Here is a 21937-nt window from a genome sequence, read left to right on the forward strand (position 1 = left end):
GCATGGGTTGAAAAGGATCTCCAAGTGCCCTGTTGCCACGTATCACACTCTAGGTTCCAGTTAGTGAGGTGTTTTCCCCTTCCCCAGCTCTTCCAGAACCTCGCTGCTCTCCCATGCTTAACGACCTCTTTAATTTCCAGTCCTCATTGGTTTATGGGAGGTTTATGCCAGTGTGTTCTTGGACTGTATTTAACTGAAGATCAAGTGGGAGTTTTCCTGCTTTGTGTCTGTCTCTCCAGAGTTCTGGTGCATTTCCAGGAGGAGGACATATGCCGTCAGCCTTGACTTTGCGCAGTTAAACCAGCTCACTTCTTCTAATCTCCATTCTCACAGGGCATTCTCTTCTTTATCCTTGTGTCTTATCTCTGCACTTGTTCAAGTTTTCACTTAACGTTTCAAACTGTGGGTCACTGGCATAGTGTGCTCTTGTTTCAGATGAGACTGTAGTGATGCACAATGAATAATATTTCCTATCTTGACTGGCAGTACACAATATAGCACACTTCTCTTTTGTATAGTGCATCCTGCTGGCATCCTAAATCCCCTGCCTTTGTCCCAGTTGTCAAGATCTTCCAGTTCACAGCAAAAATAGCTTTGAATTGTGTGAGCTTTCAATTAGCAATATGGTTTCATCCCGTTTCTGTTGCTGTAGTTTATGACTGTTATTAGTCCCTAAGTGCATGCTTATGCATTTAGTAATGTTGAATCGCATCCCATGTCTATTACTCCATTCCTCAGAATCACATGGTGCTCCCTTATGATACACCAGTGTTCCTCCACAGTGTTAATGCCTCCAAACTATATCACAATCCTAAGGGATGTTTTAGATTTTGACAGCCTTGTGTGGAATTTCAGTGGTCTTTTATTTTACCATTCAAATTGTTACTCGTAATAGTCATGCCTAAGTGCCTTTTTCAGGGCATGCAGTACTGAATCGGGGCCTCTTTCATGAGTGTTTATTTGCCCTCCTAGTCTCCCCCACTTTATATTGGTGATTGTCATGTATCCATTGACTTTGAGTTGAATGGGAATATCCATGAGCTGAATTGGTCCCCAGTATGTTTAGATAAATAAGTGGCAACATCACTGCATTTGTTCTCATTTCCAATGGTAATTCAACCATAATCTGCAAAGCAAATGAAATAACTGCAGCAGTAATTGAATTTGCTAAGGCTTTTCTACCCTGTAATAAAATTACTTTTGTTCAAATCAGCTAGAGAATAGCCAGCCCCTGGCCTTTGCATCAGGTCTGGATTCTTGGGAATAAATGGGTTTGTGCTAAATCACAGCTGTTTAAAACTTCAGCTATGGAAAAGATCATTTAAATTTATTTTTCAGTTGCCAAGTGGACATTCTAATATAAACTCCATATCCTTTTGGAGCATGCAATGTGGCACATACATTATACAGCTAATATAAAACACATAAAACATACTTTCATAGATGAAATAAAAAATATTTAGCAAATGCACTTAATCTGTACTTAATCTGATTTGTTTAGCACCTGGAATTTTCTCATTCTGGGCTTTATTGCATTGTCTGTGGCCAAGGTGTTAATTTTTTTTATTCCACACTGAGTATAACACAATCAGTATTGATACAGAAATATCAAGACAAGAGCTGCTCTGTGATCATTATTGGTGTGAAAGACTATCAGGTTTGACAACGCTGCTGCTGCTGTGAGTAATCTCTACTAAATCTCTTAACTCATAAACTTTAAACAGGTGAAAACAAATGACAGCTGGCATCACTGTGGTGGCATATTTTAAGGACTGGGTTTTGATATTTTTTTTTTTCACAGAAGTAGAAAGCAAATTCTGTTATGGCTTGGGTCTGTGGTCAGTGAGAAATCACTTAGCACATCTAGTCTGAGTTTTGGGGGTTTTTACCCCTTATCCTTAATGGAGCAGGAAGGCTCAGTTATTGGCAGCCTGCCCTTTTCCACTGAGAAACGAGAGAGCAAACACAGACAGCATCACGCCTCATCCTCCGCCCAGAGCACGCAGGACCCGCAGGCAGCACCTGCCTCTCCCATGTTTCCTAACAGGGCAGACCCAGGAGTGCTGGAGCCTCTCTCTGTGTTCCCCTGGAAAAGGAGCTGTTCGGCTGTTCCCTTCATGCAGCGGATTTGCCTCTGAGCGAGTGGGACACAGAGAGGAGATGGAGCCGCTTTGAGGAGCGTGTCCATTCGCACCGGGTTCATTAATGCTCTGTTAATTTTCCTCCATTGTGCCTGCAAGAAAAAGGTAAAACTAAACTCAAGTACAAAACCCAGCACGTGATACCTATATGCTTATATCCCCATAAATTACATGTCGGCCTCAAGTAATTTGGGTAAACTGTGTAGAAGTCAAAGGAAAAAGGAGTCAGATACATTCCAACCAGTTACGTTGTTCATTTCTTATATGGAGCGTATGCTAGATTAAATAATGATAGTGCAGTGCTGGATTATTTTGGATGAGATAAAAAGGCCACTCTTTTGAAACTGGCTGAGCACCAAGTCCAGCGTGTGCCGCTCCTGCTCCTGGTGAAGCAGCTTGTGATCCTGAGCCTAGACAAAACTTCAAGTTCGTAACCACTCATGAAACTGAGACGTGCTGACCTTCTCCAGATCATTCAGTTTTCAATTTAAGCAAGCATTTACTTTTCTTCTTTTTTTTTTTTTTCTTCCCCCTCTGAGCATCTCGTTCCTGAACGGAAATTAATCTTATGTGGTCCATATGATATTTTCCTAATAGTTTTTTTCGTGCCATAACAATTGATGGAAAATATTTGGTGGAGAGTCTGTCGGGATGTTGCTAGTTTTCTGTAAATCAAAGCCAGGACCTGCAGAAAAACACATAGTGAAGAAAAGTCTTAGATAGATACTTATTTTGAAAACTTCAAATAAGAAGTCCCAGAATAATGTTACATTCAAATAATGTTGAAATCTTTTTTTTTTCTTGTTAGTTTTTTTTTATCTTAAAAAAGAAACATTTTAGTCTTCCAAGTCAGACTTACGGTAACGTCTTAACCACAGAATGCCAAAGCTGTTAGGTTATTTTAAAGTTTTGGCCAGAATCTGGACGTTTGTGCAAAGTACTCCCTCTTCCAATACAAAACAAAATAGTTGCTTGAATATTCTTTGCAGTGCTGTCATTTTTAAAGCGCTTTTTTTTTTTTTTTTTAAGAATTTAATTTTTGTTGGGATTTTTCATTAGATTTTCCCTTGGTCTGCTGTTCTTTTTTTAGTGAAAGCTTTTTTCCATTGTTGTGTATGGGAGATAAAGTCGCGCTGCGGTTTCACGCACAGGCATGTGGCTATCAGAAATGGTTCTGATGGAGTTAGGCAATAACAGGGGTTTGCTAGTGACCACTGGACACTTAAATTATGTCCTTCTAAAAGCTCATAAATAACTTATTTTTGAGTGTAGTGAAGTAAAGCCACAAATCCACTAACACCGTTCTGGGTCTCGCAGAAAATACAGGATAGAAGGATAGAGAAAGAAGGCAGAAAATGAAGCTGTTCTGTTGTTAGAGCCAACTGGAAGCTTGTTGGGAAAACTAAAAAGTTCCTTATGTCCACACAAACACATGCCATTGCCCTGTGGGAAACTGTTTGCTGGCATAAAGGACACTTGGAAATTAAACATAACCTCTAACGGCACAGCGTTCTGTTTATGATGCTCAGTTGCAGGCTTAGCTTTGCAAATTGTTGATATTAACTTGAACAAGCATAACTCTGTATTTATTATTCAAGAGGAGCATATATTTGGTGTTGAGAAATAAAGCCTTTCTCAGGGTTACACATAAAGAATGTGAATAACTAATGTATGTTTATTTTGTTGATGCTTCCTAAAGATCGGTTTCATGGCTGCTTTCTTGGAGGCTTTTGCAACTTTTTTTCTACTGATGGTATTTGGTGACGTTAAGGAGCAATATTACATTATGTGAAGAGCCAGACAACCCAATATTAAGTACACATATCTTTATTTACCTGTCCACAGTGGAGTGTGTTCAGTAGGAAGTATGTCAAAGAAAAAGTGAATCTCTCTACATCTCATATATAAGCTCACCCACAGTTGAAACTTTTTAACTATCAGCAAGAGAGTAAAGAAACCAATTTCCCTCTATGGAATGCTGTCAGTAATAGCACTTACTCTGCAGACAAGAAGACAATCATTCTGGCATATTTTTACTCTAGGCACTTTTAGGAAGGGTTAGCAATTCACTGGGTCACATATTGATTCATTCCAGGTAGACTGTTTTTTTTATTCATAGGGTGTCTTGTGGGATAACCCAACTAATACATTTTTCCAGTGTGTTATACAAACCAAATGTAATCCATCATGGCGGGGAAGAAGAAGAAAAAAAAAAAAAAAAAAAAAAAAAAAAAGGTGGCAATGCAATTGGAACAACAGCCTCCCTTGCCAACAGAGTGACATCAGAAATGGTGTTTCTCAGCTAGGTTTAATTTTGGAGATTGTTTATGTTGCTTTGAGTTTATTTGGGCAGTAGCAAGCATGGACCAAGTTCCTAAAAAGGAAAGCGTTGTTGGAAACTGCAAAGTGGAATCCATCCAGCTGAGTATCTTTGCTGTCCTTTGCAATGCACTGTGCTGCTAAGGAAATGACTGAAAAAAGCTTTTGAAGTCAAGGGAAAATGTTTTCAATCTGTCCTTCTCAAATGGCAACTCCATTTTAAAGGGACCTTTTGGTTAAGGTTATCCAACTAGAATGGCTAGAATTATTTCCTTAAAACATCATTTAGGCCCCTGTGTTTAAGTGGCCTAATTCTCAGCAGTACCAGTCATCCACCAAGAAAATCTAGTGAAGGTGCCAAGACCTAGAATCACTCCCCATCTTTGGAATCAGACTACCTGTACTGAGCTGTCTGAATGTAACTGTCATTGTTCCAGGCACCAGCTTTTAAAATGTTGGTTCTTTGAGCTGGTGGTTGAACTTGAGGGTTTGTCCTGGTGTGGAGTTCAGGACTGAGGAGTGAGAGACTCCTCATCCATCTCCTGGAGGGATGCAGTCCCTGCTGCCAGCTTCCAGACAAAGCGTTAGGTCAACTCTTCTGTTGCTTTCTTTCCTTCTCTGGTTGTTTTAGTACACTGCTGCATTTCTTTTCCATCAGTCAGCATCCTCACAGTCTTAAACTGCTGCATCATTTAATTTGTCCTGCTCTCAGTTCATACCTCTAGTCACTGCTTTATAAGGGGAAACTGCTGGATTCCAGTTACCATCCCTTGCAAACTGCACACAATTCTCAGTTAACCATTTTCTACCTATTTAAAATTCAAATTGCTCATGTGGAGGAATCTAGGTTCAGTGCTGGGAGCTCACTCTTCCAGGTACCCCACGTGTATGTGAGCAGACAGCAGCCATGTGTCTGCCAGAATTTCGTCTAAAGCGGACACAGTTTTGAGTCGATGTGTTTGCTGCTGCTTTTTCAGGGTAATTTTCTCTCTTTTTCTCAGGAGGCAGCCAAATTCAGTTCCTTTGCCCATTGGAGCTGTCATTAGGTAATTACTAAGTCTTGTATTGAAGAAATAACTGTGTGTGTAAACACAGAAGGAAGGAAAACAAAATACTTCTGTAATATGAATCCCTTAACTGTAGTTTCATGTCAGTGGTTTATGCTCTCCGTGGTGTGCTGGTGTCTCGGAGCATGGGACTTAATTTGTCTTTGGACTCTTGTTTGTAGTTTGCCTGATGTGTAACAGAAAAGCGACTGCAACAGTGGTGCGTGAAATACCAGAGCAATGCTTTGTAATCTAACTGCTTGAAGGATAAACTGAAAAACTTCAGGCAGTGCAGAATGGCCCCACAGGGAGGGTAAACTCAGGCTACCTTCATTTCAAGGATGTTCTAACTCAGGTGAAGGACCTCAAGTGAAAGTTTGGGTCCCTAGTAACCTGCAGAGGAACCTTTATTGGAAGCACAAAATAATGTTTAATTCGAAAATAACGTGTTGATCCCTTCCAATGTTATTCTTAACTTATGTGTTTAGTGATTGATTTCTTAAAATGTACTCATAAGGTCACATAGTGCCACCTTGATCTTCTCACACAGCTTGTGAGAGAACATTTCAGAGGAGTATCTCAGCATTTGGTGAGGGATATCACATCAGTTGAGAAGCTAAGGACTTATTTAGGGACAAATTTGTATCTCTGGGTGGCAAGATCACTGTGGAGAAGACAAGGGGGTTTTGCCCACCTCTTGTGGTGTGTGGTGTGGAAATTTGTACTGCACCTTAATTTCCCAGTTGTTAGAAGGGGCAATAATTTTTCCTCCTTTGTAAAGCTCTTGAGATCCCCTGAAAAAATCCTAGTTACCTGTTGGAGGCTGCAAATAAAGTTACACCTCCAAAACTGTGAATTCCACTGCAAATAAAGTTTTAATATATATATACAAAAATACAGGGTTTTTTTTCTTTCATTTTATTTTATTATATAGCTCAATGGGAACTGAAAAATATCTGTAGAGTGCTATTTAGAAACTGATTGTCAGATAAGGTTTAATTATTTTGATACAAAATAACTTCAGAGACTACGTCAGTTCATTCAGCAGCATTTATAGTTATTTTTCAGACGCGTCATTTAAGAAAGTTGTATGCTGTCATCCTCTGCATGGTCCAAAGATTGACTTACATTGGGAATTAATAAATTTTGAGAATAAAGTGGCTGTTGTTTCATAATTGGTAGCTGCTTTGCAATTAGTTTCATTAATGCTTTAAAGTGCTTCTGAAGTGGTTCGCTGCCTGTTGTGACGGAATTCCTTGAAAAAGTCTGTGGAAGAGTTTACAAATCACTTAAAATAAGTCAGCGGTGTCACTCTTGGAAGATGTTTTTTCAAGTATTTCATAGGAAATTGGTATCTCAAAACTGGAGTTGGGAAATAGCCTTACCTAAAAGCTTAGCCAACTAGCAAGTAAACAGAGCTAATCTCAGTGTTCCTATTTGTGAAACACTGAGATGGAAAACAGTACACATGTATGTTTTGAAATTATTCCTGTGTTTATAATAGTCACTCCCGCTACACAAGCACTGTTAGCAAAGCATCCACATTTTTTCAATCTTTCAACATAACGACCCAGATTTAGTCCATTATAGAAAAAAGTAAAACCGGCTGTTAAGTATGAGCACGAATGAATAATCTAGGCTATGCCTTGTTTTTAAGGCTCATTATAATATATTATTCACAAAGAAAGATGAACATAGTGTGAATTCACTGACGATATTCGGTGACTACATGGTTCCAGTGACATGCTGCGGAGCAGTACTCAAGGAAATGTTACTGTCTGTCTCAGCGTATGATGGAATTTTTGTATCTGCTTTATCTTCAGCAGCCAAAATTGCTGCATATTGCATGTGAGGTACGTAAGATCAAGCACGACTAAGAAAGATCATCTGATCTGAACTCAGAGATAATGCCTGAACCCTAGAGAAGACAGTATGGTTATTCTGAATGATTTAGAGCATCTACAATAGTATAGAACCAGGCCAGCAGTGTATCTACTCATCCAAATTTCCTAACTATAACAGTATTTGTTATCTTCTACTTTAGGAATGACTATACCAGAAGAAGATGCTGATGTGGGACAAGGCAGTAAATATTGCCTCGTGGCAATAGGAAGGCTTCAGGTAATGCCAATCTTTCCTTTATATAAACTACTTGTGAAAGCGTAGTCAGTCTTGTGCTTTAGTTGTGCAGGATTTGCACGAAGTTCTGGTACTACACTGTAACTTTTAACATGCCTCCAAAACGCAAAGTGTCTCGATGTTGGTGTGCAGCCAGTGGTTTATAGAATCATAGAATGATTTGGGTTGGAAGGGACCTTAAAGATCATCTAGTTCCAACCCTTCTGGCGTGGGCAAGACTTGTTTGGAACATGTCAACAGACCAAAATGAAAATGTGATTTTGGTGCATGTGTATTTAACCCAACAACAGCAGCAAAGACACACCTGGAGCATGAGCATGTGCAGACCTACTACTCTCTAGGGCACAGGGCTGGGATAGTCTAGACTGTGAGAAATATGGCAGTACAGGTGCTGCAGATGGTAGGTTAAAGTGGCTCCCAAAGCCAGTGACTGGCTGCCTCATATTCTTTCATTCATTCTCTCTGGCTAATCAACTGCTTGAAAAACTGTGATGACAGGAGTTATTCTGGAAATGAGGAAGATAAGGCAGTCAAGAGGCACTTCACAAATAACAGCTTTATTCTCCGTGTGTATTGTAGTGTGCATTCAGGTGTGATGTCAGCGAAAGGAACTGTGAGAATAAAATTTTACTTCCTTTTTGTCCAGACGGTTGCAGCTGATGTATTACATTTTCTTCCTTTGTCCGTTGCTGATGAGAGTTCTGAACAGAATCTAGACCATTTGCAGTGAATCTCCTTCACTGCAGCAAGGAGGCTAATTTTTATCCTTCCAGTCTGGGAATTCTGCCATGGGTGAACATGTTTGAGCCTCCTGCAGGGTCTCCTGTTGGCCTGCGCTCGTTGCCATCTGCTAGGATGGCATCACTCCTTCTTACGAAGTAGGATGACCCTTTCGTTAGGGCACAGGTGCCAGACCCATCTTACTTGAGGTGAACAGCTTGCACGTTGCTGCAAATGTTAGCACTTGTGCAGAGCGTGTCTCCATTCTGATGGCAGGGATACAAAAGTATTGCATGATGCGTTTATAGTCAAGGGTAATATATTCCACTGATGGAGCTAAGGAAGTTACAGGGATTCATATGTTACAGCTGCCAAAGAAAGATGATTTCCGAGATCACATCAGTAATGTGCAGTGTCAAAACATCTGTTATGTTAGAAGAGCCAGCAGGGTACATGAAGGAGGGCAAGAGGAGGCTCTGGGGATGGGTTTAATCACAAAGGAGTCAAGTGCACAAATTATAAACTGTGCTCTGTAGCAGCAAATTGAAACCTTGCATGCAGTTAACTGGCTAATCTGCTTCAAGACAGCAACAAATGAGATTTTGCTGCTTTTGCGTTGGGACCTTGTTAACAGAGATGGCTCTGAAAGTTGTAAGAAAAACAATGGTCTCATTTGTAGCCTGTAGGAATGAATGAATATGAAGTGGCCTGATTGCACGGGTTTCATGCAGAGCAGCAAATTTTGTGATGAGCTTTGAGGAGCATTTACAGGAGAAGTGTGTTTTTATATTGTGAGCAGACACGTGCTGGGTCAGTATCATCACCTACCTCAGTCTCTGGAGAACTTTGTTCAGGTTTTCTGGGTGTTTTCCGATGACCCTCACCTGAAAGCTGAGTGTTAGTCTGAGCTAGTCCTATTGGATGTGTTTACTGATAATGATTTATAGAGATTGACCTTCCCATCCTAAAGTGCATGGGCTGAATTGTCCTCTGGAAGTCTCTCATTCTTGGTTGACAAGAGGAAGAACCAAGGTGCCAAATTTTAATGTGGTCCTACAGAGTGGGATGAGTCCAGCCATAATTATATCCTTACTGTATTACTCCGTGTTGGGAACTTCTGGGGTATTTGTTTTCCTGCTGTGCTGTTAAGCCTGGATACGTGCCATGAGGTGAGATATTTGCACTGCAAACTAGACTAAAGGATGTTCCGTGTTATTTATTCATGCTATTATTTTATTTATGACTTCCTTCAGTAGTTAACACTCTACTAACAGATTTTATTCTTTAGCTATATAATTAGCTTTGACTTAAGGTGACTGTTCTGTGGACTAAATGCTGTGGAATTCATTGGTCCTAGGTAACCAGCTCTCCAGTGTGCATGGACATGAATGGCATGTCAGTCCCAACTGAGTTCTTGTCTAGGCACAATTCTGACGGAGTCATCACCTTTGTCGACCCAAGGTGCATCAGCGTCATTGGCTACCAGCCCCAGGTCAGTGAGTCCAATAAATGAGGAGACTGATTAGAACTAAGGATGAAAATTCTGCTTTCACATTAAAAACAAAAGAAGCAAAACATGAAATATTTGTAGCTGATAATTCATGTCATGCACTAAATGCCGTTCGCTTTTCTTTACTGTCCATGCCTCTGTAAAATGTATAGTTTTCCCCTTTGTTATGTGGGATATCTTTTTATACCTTTTAGATCCGAATAGAATTCTAACAGCAAGATGCTTTGAACCTTGCACATCCTTCCAGTGAACACATTTCTATGATAGAAAGTTAACAGTGCTTGGACAGAGTTTTAGTCCTGTAGATCTTTACTTCTGCTGATCATTGAACAGTAAGCAAACATCGTTTGTGGCATCTATATTCCTTTAGGCTTACATCTGCTCCTCTGGGTAGGAGACTAGTCACAGAACTGAGTAAAACGGTAAACGAACTCCTGACTACCAGCACACTCCCTCAGCTGACTCTCAAGTTGCAATTTACAGGCAAAAATAATGACTTGCTCGTTAGATTTTCCCATTTATTTTGATTTTAGGTAGCTTTATAGTAACTGCTTTTACAAAAATTAGTGCCATAAAATGAGCTGTAGTAGAGGATGTCAATCTCTTCAAGACACCATTTCACAGATATTTAAAAAAATAATTTAAAATTTCTTTGACGTGTATCTGTGTAGCAGTACAAATATAATGTTGGACAGGATGCCTACAAACCTTGTTTGTATGATTCATCCCTGGTTAACTGAGTCCCATTACGGGTGGTAGATCTACCATCTGCAAGGTTTACTTGCAGATCTGCACATGGAATTGTGGTGTGGTCTGAGTTTTTTACACAGCTTTATGTTTTATTTTAGGATCTTCTGGGGAAAGATATTTTAGAATTCTGCCATCCTGAAGATCAAAGCCATTTGAGGGAGAGTTTCCAACAGGTGCTGCATCCTGCTTCGTTTCCTCTGCTATTTATTTATCATTTTTTGTTATTATTTTATTCAGAGAAGTAACTTTTATTTTTCATTTCAAGGTATTTTTTCTGTTATGTGGGAGAAGGAGTAACAAGATACAAAATAATTTGTTGATCAGTTACTAATCAGTTAAGCTACATAAATGGTAGTTTAAACTGCAGCATCTCTTTGCTGCGTTTGCAGAAATAAGTCACCTAATTACACATTTTGTTTTCTTTTTTACAAAAAATTAAATGAGTGTTCACTGCACAGTTAGAGCCGTTTTGGAGATGCCTGTATAGATCCCACTGTGTTAAGTGGTCACCAAAAGTATTTACCTTCCAAGATGGGCTGTTGATTTGAAAGTAGTTACACCCTGCTGTAATGCTGGATTGTTTATGACCTGAATTCTCTGCTAGCATAGATGATGTGCTTCATAATCTAATGGAGTTACACCACTTTGCATTAGTAGAGAGTGTGGCCCTTCTCCCTATTAAGAATTGAAATGCAGACAGAAGTAACAACAGAAAAACAACATATGGAAAGAGTTACTGACCTGGATTTGTTTTTACAGTGGGGCACATTTACATCAGCTATATCAAAGGTATTTAATCCGTTGTAAAGCTTATTCTTTGAAATTGATTTGGGGCGTACAGTGGGAGTGCTTTCCCCAAGCCTTCGGCTTGTTTCTGGTCTTTTCAGGGCCTCCCATGCTGCACTAGAAAGCACGGTGTAGTATGTTTAACCAATCGCCGAGGTTCATATGATCTCAGTGGTTTTAGATTTTTTGACAACAGACTATAGCTCAAGCAATTTTTGTTGATCTGTCTTGTGTTGGATGCTGAGATGTATTTTCAGCTGTGGAACATGGATATGAAGTGACTGCTAAAATAATTTGTATAGCCAACTATTTATTCAGGCATGGCATGCAAAAACAGAGCTTGAAAAGCCTCTCTGGGGAAAACAACTGGATGCTGGTTTGTGCCCATAGGATAGATTGTGAAACAGAGGTTATGATCTCTACAGAAGTGTTTGAGATAGCTCAAGAGTACCGATACCTTACACTATTTCTAACCACTCCCTCCCTCAAGCAGAAACTACCAACCCCACTGCTGAGCTCGCAGAAAGGTCTGCGTGAGCACTCTGCATCCACTTCATGTCCCTTGAACGGACTGAGTTCAAACAGCAGCTGTTTGAAATTTTAAATAATTGCTTTTAAATTCCAGATGTTGATTCGCAGGCAGGAGCCTGTGACAGTTGAAACAGGTTGCCACACCCAGTCATCTCTGTCCCACCTTGGTTGGGAGTGTGATACAGCAGCTGAACTGACCTGATGGGTACCTGGTGGGAGTCAGGTCCTACTCCCACTTCTCTCCCCCCTGACTTTCTCCTCACCCTTCCTACTGTCCTGATACTAGCACAGGTGGACTTGCCAGGTAGGCTAGCTGAGGGACTAACTGCTTTTGCATGGGACTAGCTTTCAGCTGGTTCAGCTCCCTAAACTTCATCACATCAGTGGCGCAGGAAGAACGCATGTGCTGTTTTCCTCTAATGCCCAAATGACTGATTCCACTTATTTATCCAAGACACAATGGCAGAGAGCTGCTGGATAATAACAGGTCAAACATCCATCTCTGAAGTGATTGCCTGGAGCTTAGATGGGCTGGCTAACTAACATTCAAGTTAATAACTTGGTCCTTACTGTGGTGTTCACTGATATCAGGCCATGGGAGGCTGCTGGTGTGTCCCTGAACTCAGTTGCTGGGGACTTCACTGTTGCTACTTGCTGTTAGGCATGTGCACAAATGATTCACTGGATCAGGGACCTACCTGATTTGCTTAAGGTCATAGAAAAAGACAGCAGGAAAAAACCCACAGATTAGAAGTGAAAGTTCCTGTTCACTTGACCTGTGTTCAATCTATGAAAATATTGTGCTGTTTCTTTAGTAGGCAATTCCTTTTTCGGTATATTTTTGTTCAGTACAGTAGCAGTGTGATTGGGGCTGTTATTTCAATCATGCAATAAAAGACTGAAGTAAACAGTTAAGCTATGCACCAGGTGGTTTTTATTTCCAAAGAATGTAAGACAGTAAAGGTTAAGTATTAGCTTTGAAATTTTTCGTGCTGTCTTGTTTGTGTGCACTGTTTAAAGACAGTTCAAGATTTTCCCACCAGCGATCTCTGTGCTTTATATATTATTACAGAATTAGTGTTTGCTTAATTCAGACTTCAGGACAATAGATCACTGCAGTTTATTTTATTATTGTTAGTTTGGCCTTAGGAATCTTTTCATTAGAAAGGTAATTGTGATTTCCAATACACTCTCTTTTTTTCTAAAACTGTGAAAACTTGACATTTCTAATTTGCTGACAGTATTAGAACCAGGTTGGTGCATAAAGGAGGAGGGAGGGAGGGTTTTGCAGGTTTTGGTCAATTGCCAGTATCAGTCTCAGAGCTTTTACTTCCTTGGGAAGATAAATTCATTCATCAGGGTGGGAAAATCAGGCCAGAATAAGATAGTCTCAAGGCCAAGATCAACAAATAGAGTTTAGTATCAAAGGATCCAGAATACAGCTTTTTGATATCCAGTAGGATGCTATTCAGATTGGACACTTTTACACAAGCTCTGTTTTTTTTTACCCTGGGTGTGGTAGTAGAAAATCGCTGATAAAAGAATGTCGCTCACTGCTTTTTTTTTTTTTTTTTTTAAAAAAAAAGAGACATTTACTTCAGTATTATTTTGAACTTTCCTGGGCATTGCTAAAGCTTTTTGTGTCTTCTTTTTGCATTCTTTCCATTTAATCCTGTATCCAGTTGATCAATTTGAAATGCAGACCTTTGGAAAAAAAGAAAAAAGGATTGGAGCGTTTTTCCTAATTCAATTGCTTGTCGATAAAGACAATGGTTTTTCTACTTTTAGAGAATACAGGCTGCAGATAATAAAAAATAAATTCCAGTGGATAAGGATTAAGAATCCACAATGAGATGTGGCATTTGTTTGCAGTAGACCTTCCCTTTCCTTCCCTGAGGCACCCCTGAGATAGCTTGGTGGAAAAGCAATAAAAAAATAAACACAGATAGCCCAGGTAAGTGCCAGCTGAACGACTTGAAACCATATAAGCTTTCTTCTGACTTAGCCCAAGATTGTTAGATAACACATAAAATGCAGTTACAGTGCCAGTGTGCAAGCATTGTTCTGAGTGTACTTCTTTAGCTGGCTGCTTTTTGTGTCTGACCAACTACTGGCTTCAACAAAACTTCAGCTACCGATGACAGAATTTGAACTGAGTATTGCCAGACATCTGAATTACTAGTCATGAACAAACAGGCTGTCCAAGCAAAGAATTTGCTCTCCCTTTTCATTAATGCTGCTAAAATGGACAGTGGCTTATTGGTGTTCTCTCCGTTCAAAGGTTAGCTCACTCTTTCTTGTTTTGAAAACCAGAAGCAAATGTCTCTTGTCAGCACTCTGCCATCATAGATGGTCTTGTGTTTGGAAAAAAAAAAAAACCAAACCAACCAAGTATAGTTTCTCAAAAAAGCCATCTTTATTAAGTATTATCCTAAATTTTGATGCAGATGTGTGATTTGGTACATCACATGTATGAATTGTATAGCTAGATATTGAAGCAGAAAAGCAGATAGTCAGCCTCAAAATGTTTTTTCTTGTGGGTTTTTGTTTCAGCCTCAATGTTTGGTTTTATGGTTTACATATAAACATTCAAAAGATCCTCAGTTTGGTTTTTGTCAGTCTGTTGATAAGCATTCCGCATTAAAACCGTCTTAAAGCTTCCCTGTTGGGATAACAGTACAACCTGTTGGTTGTCCTGTATCTGTATTCTTATATGCAGGCTGGAAAATGGCATTTTATGTGACAAAGCATGAAGATTTCATTCTGAAGGAAATAGCTGCAAACATGAATCGTATTTTGCTTATTTTCTTCAAATCAAGAATGTCCCCGCTGTGTCCATAGCTTTCTGCAATTCAAGTTTAAAACATACCAGTTACTGCTGTTCACGATTAATTTGCACAGCAGGTAGCAATCTCCTTCTGTTAACCTTTCCAAATGGTTTTGCAGGTTGTGAAACTGAAAGGTCAAGTCCTGTCTGTGATGTATCGTTTTCGTACCAAAAACCGGGAATGGATGCTGATCAGAACCAGCAGCTTCACATTTCAGAATCCTTATTCTGATGAGATTGAATACATCATCTGCACCAACACTAATGTAAAGTATGTGCCTTTCCAGATGCTCGCGTACGTGGTTTTGAAAGAATTTAAGCATTGCTTTTTGCTGGAAAATGCAATTCAGATTTTTTGGGTAGCCTGTTTCGAGCTACATTTGTTTCTTTATAACAGTACAGTCTGTAACAGGGTTTTTCCGCATCGTGAGATCTCACAGTGTAGTTGTTTCTCTGTCATTATCCTGCAGTGCTTCCAGGGCCTGGCTGCACTGGGGGAGGAATGTCACTTATCTGTTATGTCATTAGACAAGCCCATTGATCTCAGTCCAGGCTGCCTTAAACTAGCACAGAGCTTCCAGCAGCAGACCAGCTGTCCTGATACTGGAGGAAGGTTAGCTGATTCCAAAGCCAAAGAGAAAATTGCATGTCCATGTTCATTGTGATCATACCATTCCATAGTCCTGGACGTCTCCTGCTCGAGCTGTGTCTACTCTTACAACCGATGAAAGCTGGCAAAATTATTTCTTAGTAGGCTTGAGTGGGAAGGGTTCTTGATACTCAGTTAAAATCTGGTGGAATATCCCCAAGTGTGAGGACAGATCTAACCCCTTATTTTAAGAGGGAAATTAAATCATCCTGTCTTTGAATTAATATTTTCAAAAATCTGTCACTGAACCTCTTAGGAGGAGGTCACCCTGGGAGTGTAGTGGAGGTTTGTCGCTGTGTAACTGTGCAGAGATGCTTTTGGAGCCTCCCCAGTTCTGAGCCAGTAACGGCAGAAGCTAATCTGGCCTTGATAAAGCTGTTGCTTTATAGTTTGGTTTTTGGGGGTGTCTTTATAAATATTTCTTCTTTCCAATATAAACTTAATCTATTTCTAAACCAAATCTGCTTCTGGTCTGACCAAAGATTTTTTTTGCCAAGTTTTTAGCTCAGAGGAAATTACTGGTTTTAATTTTTTACTCTCAACCTGTTAGAGTATATAATAGAAATGCTGAATGAGCAGTTTACTAGTGGAGATGCATGCTGAGAGCTCCACTCGCAAAACCAAACCCCTGGGGCTTTGGCATTTGAGCTTTGAAAGGTAGTGTCTCTGGGTGTTCCTTGGCTTGTTCCTTGGAGCGTGACACGTACCTGGATTAGAGGGGCTTTGCTTTCACTCTCTTGAAACCCAACATCACAACCATTTTGCTTAGTTTTTTCAGCATACCCAAAAAGGCCAGCTTAACTGAATAGCAACAAGCAAATGTGTCTTAAAATCAGACAGCTAAATATCTCCCTGTCTGCACTGTGCATCAAAATAGATATTTTCACATATTTCTTTTCCAAATAATTTGTATATGAAAAAACAGGCCTGCAAAATAAAAAGAGAGTTCTGAAATCTGTCCCAGGCTGCCTTAATTGTGCTTTGTTCCCAAGAGTCTGCGGATCAAAAAGTGGGACTATAGACTGTTTTGACTCTGGGAATAGTTTTTTCCAAGCCTCCACTATATTGTTCAGCTTGGCATCGCAGCACTTTCTGTGATGAATAGGACTGGCCCAGCTTCTGGCTCTTGTTAGATCTGTCTTGCTAGGTTTGAATAACAACCCAGAAATACTGACCTAATATGGGAGTTGCTTGCTGCTACTTTGAGGGAGGATGTTCCCTCTTCCTTGTCATGCAGAAGATGTTCTAGTCCTACAGCAAGATACAAACCATTATATGTCTGCTTTTGAATAGTAGAAAAAAAGCATTATTTTGAACTGTTTTTTGTTTTTGCCTCCTGTTCTCTTCCCACTTCTCGGTCAGATTTCCAAAGAGGACTGCTGTAATGTACTGCTGTCCTGCCTGTTTCTGGATTTTTTTTTTATTTTTTTTTCTTTTCACATTTGGGGTCATGCTTTGACTGATTTTCTAGATGCCTTGTGGAGTTGTATGTCATGGTAACTGTTTATTTCCGCCTCCTCATTCAGCTCCTGCTGGGGCTAGATGTTTGGCACCAGCCCCAGTGTATGTGGCCATTTTTACATTTCAGTGGAAGTATCAGATGCTCCGGGTCCAGCAAAGTGCTTCACATGGCTACCAAGCAGGGATGCCTTCCACTGTGCAGTTGTAGGCAGTTCTGCACAGAGACAAATTCTGATTTTTTTTTTTCTATTGCTGTGATAACCTAGCCAGCTCCATAAAATGCAGGTTTGAGGCAGTTAAAAATTCATCATAAAGTTGTAAAGACACGGTAGTCAAAGGTTCTAGGTTTAAATCAGTTTTTAACTTAAGATAGTTTCAAGCCACAGCACATACATCTGTGTGTCTGTTAACAGCATAGCTCTCATTCTGCGATGGTCAGTGAACAGCATTTCCCCAAAAGACTGTAGAGGGCAGTGGTGGTTCCAGTTGTGGAGGGATTAATTGAGGGGGTTTTGTTGTTGATTCGGTTTGTTTGTTTTCTTTTTTTCCCTTTTTTTTTTTTTTTTTTAATGATACTCCTTTGGAGCTTCAAACAGTCAACTTTCCAAACTCGCTTTTGGTGCGGAAGGATAACGAAACATTGGGTTCAAATGTTCACTTAGTTCCTTGCAAAAGAAAAAGAAAATAAAACTCTGTTTCACTTGGGTGTAGTCATCCAAGAGAAACTTCCTGGAGAAATGAAACATTTAGCGTTTATCATTTATGCTGGGTTCCACTGAAGAGTTACCCCATTTGACCACATATTCCTGTGTAGTTGGGACTGTTTGATTTTTCAAAAAGAAATAATTATTGTGATCAACGTTTATTTAATATACTCATAGAGCAGTGTTTGAATAAAATAATCTGTCATGGTGATAGATAAAACTATATAAAGGTCTTTGTATATATAGAAGAAAGCTGGTTTTCTGACCTTTGTGGAAATTTTGATGTGTCATTTCTTTAAGCCGCAAAATCCTACGTTGTCCTGCACGCATTTATGAATCCTACAGTTGCCCTGAGTCTCAAGATTCTTGTCTTGGAGTGAGCTGGCATAGGTCACTGCTGGAGGCAGCCTGTCCGATGAATCAGGCCACGCTTGTGGGAGAGATGCTTTCTGTTTCAGAGTCTCATGGGCCAAAATACTAAAGAGATCAACTGTTCTGATAAAATTCCAGTCTGTGGCAGTGGTGCTAAAGCCTTACTTTCTCATGATCCCTGTGCCATCTGTGGGCTATCTGATCCTCAAGGCCAGTATAAGATGGACCCTTTCACAGGGGTGACTTTGAAACTGTAGGCTAAAAGAGGGAGATTTTGAGTTTCTGAAAGAGAACGGCAGCCCCAAGGTGCTGCTTACTCCTTTTTTTTGTCAAAACAAGACCCAGGAAGCACGTGTGCCTGTATTACATAAAAAGAGCATGGTAGGGTTACAGTAGTATTGTTTCTCTCCCACCATAGAGACTGTTAATTTTAAAGTTCATGTCATTTTCTGGTAATTCTGATGCTTGGAAAAGGAACAGGTGACTTCAGTGTTCCCAGAGATTAATACAGCTGAAATACTCTCCAGGGTCAAAAGAACTTTCACAGAATCTTCCCTTTTCCTCCAGATACATTTACTGAAGTAAATTTGGATTAACTGTCAAAACCTTAAGATTTGCTGAACTATTACTTCTTCAAGCCAAGGGCTTTCCCAGTTTCATACCGAACCTGTGAGTACACCAGGAGTTCTGCAGTACAGGCAGCCCTCTGCTGACCCAGACAACACCTTACTTGCTACGTTGGGTGTCCTGCAGAGCCAGGGGCTTTCTCCTTCATTTACTCCTTGGAGCTGTGAAACTGAAACTGAAACCAAGGATAGTTTAGGTTTTGGTTTCGAAGTCAGAGGACAGTTTGAGTTTTGCCCAAATCAGTAATAAGCTCTTGTTCAGCATCATCTTTACAAAACCAGTGTGGCAATGGGGTGACTGAAGGGCCCTGCCTGTGTGGACTGTTCAGTCAAAAGGACGGGTTAGATGGCAAAGTCTGAAGCAAAACCAGCAGCACTCAGCTCTCCCTGGGCAGCTGGTCCTTGAATTGCCGCAGTTACTTTCAGGTTTCAAGCATCATTTGAACTATTTGTACAGTAGCAGCAAACAACAGCAGAAGATGCTAACCTGGCTTTACGTTTCAATCTTAATTGAGTGCATCACAGCTTGCACAGTTCAGTGAAGATACACTTAGGTATTTGGTTTTTATAGGAAATAGATTTTGTTCCCAAAGTTCAGTGCTGTTAACACAACGTGGTGTTTATATTGTACTGCAGCTTAATGAGTATTAGAGATGAAAGATAAAGAAGGGCGAAGGAGCACTAAGTTAGAAGTGCCTACAAAACAAATAACTAGTAAGTACGCTGTTTTGTTTGGCTCATTTGTATGTATATGGCTGAATCAAGAAAACATACTTTATACGGAACAGAAGAGACCTAATGTGCTGTTTATTGACACACACACCAAGTCGTTGGTAATAAAAACAAATGAAACAGTGTAATTAGCTTTCACGTTAACAACAGGATTTAATGGGTGTTTATTGTCCACAGGGTGGTATTTAGAAAAAATTCCCCATAGATTTGCCATGATTAAATTACCTCCTATAGTTCTGTTGGAAAAGTATGCATTTTATGCTTGCAAACAAAGAATTTCTGTGCATTCCGGAGGTAATTTATAGGAATTTTCTGTTGGCTAAAATAATGTGGAAAATCCATGGCTCTCTAATGACCCGGAGGACGGATGGTTTTTGCATGTTACTCCTAGCACAAAAGTGATTCTGCGGATTATGTGTTCTTACACTGTAAGGCTAGCAAAAGGCTTTTGGCATTCTACTCCAATCTTCTGTTTGTTGCAGGGTCACAGATTTTTCTCCAATTTGCCATGGAGCCTAGTAACTGGTGTCTGAGCAAAGTCTTCTGGAAAAACATCAAGGGATGGAAAAATCTTTTACTTACTTCAGTAGCTTGTTTGAGTGGTCCCTCACATTCCCATCAGTTTGTGCCTGATTTGTCATTTGGCTTCGTCTGCAAGTTTGTCTCTCTCTGTCCCTTGACATTTGAACCTAACTAGTTCAAAATTTAAGAGATTTGAATAAAAATCTAAAATTCAAGCCTGTGGCCAAAAATGTATCCTAATACTCTAGAGTTTCAAATCCATGATTTTGCTATTTTGCAAAATCCCATCGATTACTGTCTGTCATATTATAGGATCTCCTTGGGGGAAAACCTGCGTGGTGTCTGTTAGGTGATTTTTTTTCCTTCAGAAAGCGCCCAGAAGCATACAGAAACTATGACCACTGTCAAGTATCATTTGCAAGTATCAAGCTTAGTTTGTTGTCAGTCCAACTCCAATCTTACCTCGATTTCTGAGCTTTGGCATAATTTGGTGGGTTTTATATCTTCTGTACTCACTGAGCAAAGAGCCTTACAGAGGTAGTACGTTACCTGCCCATCCTCAGGTCAGAAATAATCTTGCTAATTGTAACCAAGTGACAGAAAGCAGCTGTTAGTGAAAGGTACAGAGCATTTAGATAATTTCACAGCTGCTGGGGGTTTTTGTCATTGCACAGGCAGTCTTCCTTGAGATGCCACCATGCCAGCAAGCTCCCAGCTTCACCCTAGAGGCTGGTTCAGTGCCCTTCATGGTACTGCCCCATGCCGGTGCAAAGGGCTCTGCCTTCTCCAGGGCAGCGATGCTTCTTCAGACAAGGGCCATGGTGGAGCCTTTCCTTTTTACGGAGAAATCTCACGTTATTGTGCTTGTATATCAGCAGGCCTGTTGGTTGCAAGCTGCTTTCAACCTGAAGTTGTGAAGTGAAGGTGATGCTGTGGCCATGCTGTTCAGGGCTCGGTCGGGCTACAGCCCAAATTGTTGCTTTTGGGCACAGCCCAAACCCAGCGTTGTGCTGGCATGATGATATGGTTCTCGTGCTCTGCCATCCCAGCTCGGTGTTGGGACAAAGCTGGGTTTGTCCGTCTGCAAACAGTCACACAGACCTGTGCTCAGACAAGTGAGGTTCCTAATGACCCAGCGTGGGGATGGTGTTAAGTCCAAACAAGAAAGAAGTTGTTCACATTTTTGTGGTAAAATTCTAGTCTTAATGCATCAGTAGCACTTCTGCCTTTCATTTCAAAAGGATTTGTGTTTATTTCTGATAAATTGTACTGCACAGTGGCTTTTTGTGTAGAAGTTGTTTTGTTAGAGTAGCTAAAAATTTTTGGATAGCAACAATTAATATAGCTGTCTCTGATATTTTTTTTTTAAATAGGAATTTTTATTTGTGTCCTTCCAGACTTCAAAAAAAACCCCAAATGAACATATGGATTCGTAAGATCACTGTGCTAGATATATTACAACCCTATAAAAGATCTGTATATTTTTATCATAGGTGATACTCACATATGTAAAATGTGAATATGCCTGACTTGCGCTGCACCTACAGATCACCTGTCAGTTAATTCTAATGAATTGCAATTATTTTATCTGTTGATATTGGCTAATTGTCATAGTTAAGTAACAGTGCCTAAACACAAATCAAGTGCATTTCAACAAAGTTTCAGCACTAAAGTTCTTCGTTCTGGCACATGGCCCCTAACATTTATTATCTCTGCTTCTGCACTTTTAACTTTTCCTGAATTCATATAATTGGATTAAAGCTATTACTTCCAGTGATTTTTTTTATCTCATGGATAATAGATATTTTTTGTTCAGTTCTGCTTAGCATTGAAAAGGAGACTTGTGTTTTCTGTAGCATTTGTAAACACAAATTGATTTTCTGTGATGTCTTGATTTTACATAGTGGCACAATCAGTTTATTTCTGGACATTCACTGCCTTAAAAACTTTCAAAAATGTAATAGAATCTGGACTTGGATCCTGAGGAGAGTAGAACCAGAGCATGTTAAAGAGGTTTTATTATGCAGAAGGATTTATATGCAGTTCTTTCTAGCTCAACAGGTTGTTCCATTTGGTCTGACGTGCTTCAGACAGAGCTTTGA

The 21937-nt window shown here is 40.0% G+C and overlaps 1 protein-coding gene across 4 annotated transcripts in view; it reads left to right on the forward strand.

The window, feature by feature from the left end:
* The window catches only part of ARNT2 (aryl hydrocarbon receptor nuclear translocator 2), a 99745-nt gene that overhangs the window by 59857 nt on the left and 17951 nt on the right, over window positions 1-21937 (forward strand). For all 4 annotated transcript variants that reach the window (XM_026856199.1, XM_026856198.1, XM_026856200.1 and 1 more), the window contains 4 exons: window positions 7551-7627; window positions 9723-9857; window positions 10724-10798; window positions 14889-15040. In XM_026856199.1, the coding sequence (XP_026712000.1) occupies window positions 7551-7627; window positions 9723-9857; window positions 10724-10798; window positions 14889-15040 (439 nt within the window). The remainder of the gene's footprint in view (window positions 1-7550; window positions 7628-9722; window positions 9858-10723; window positions 10799-14888; window positions 15041-21937) is intronic.

This window comes from Athene cunicularia, assembly GCF_003259725.1.
Source record: "Athene cunicularia isolate RWA chromosome 10 unlocalized genomic scaffold, athCun1 chr10_part1, whole genome shotgun sequence".
Taxonomy (NCBI): domain Eukaryota; kingdom Metazoa; phylum Chordata; class Aves; order Strigiformes; family Strigidae; genus Athene; species Athene cunicularia.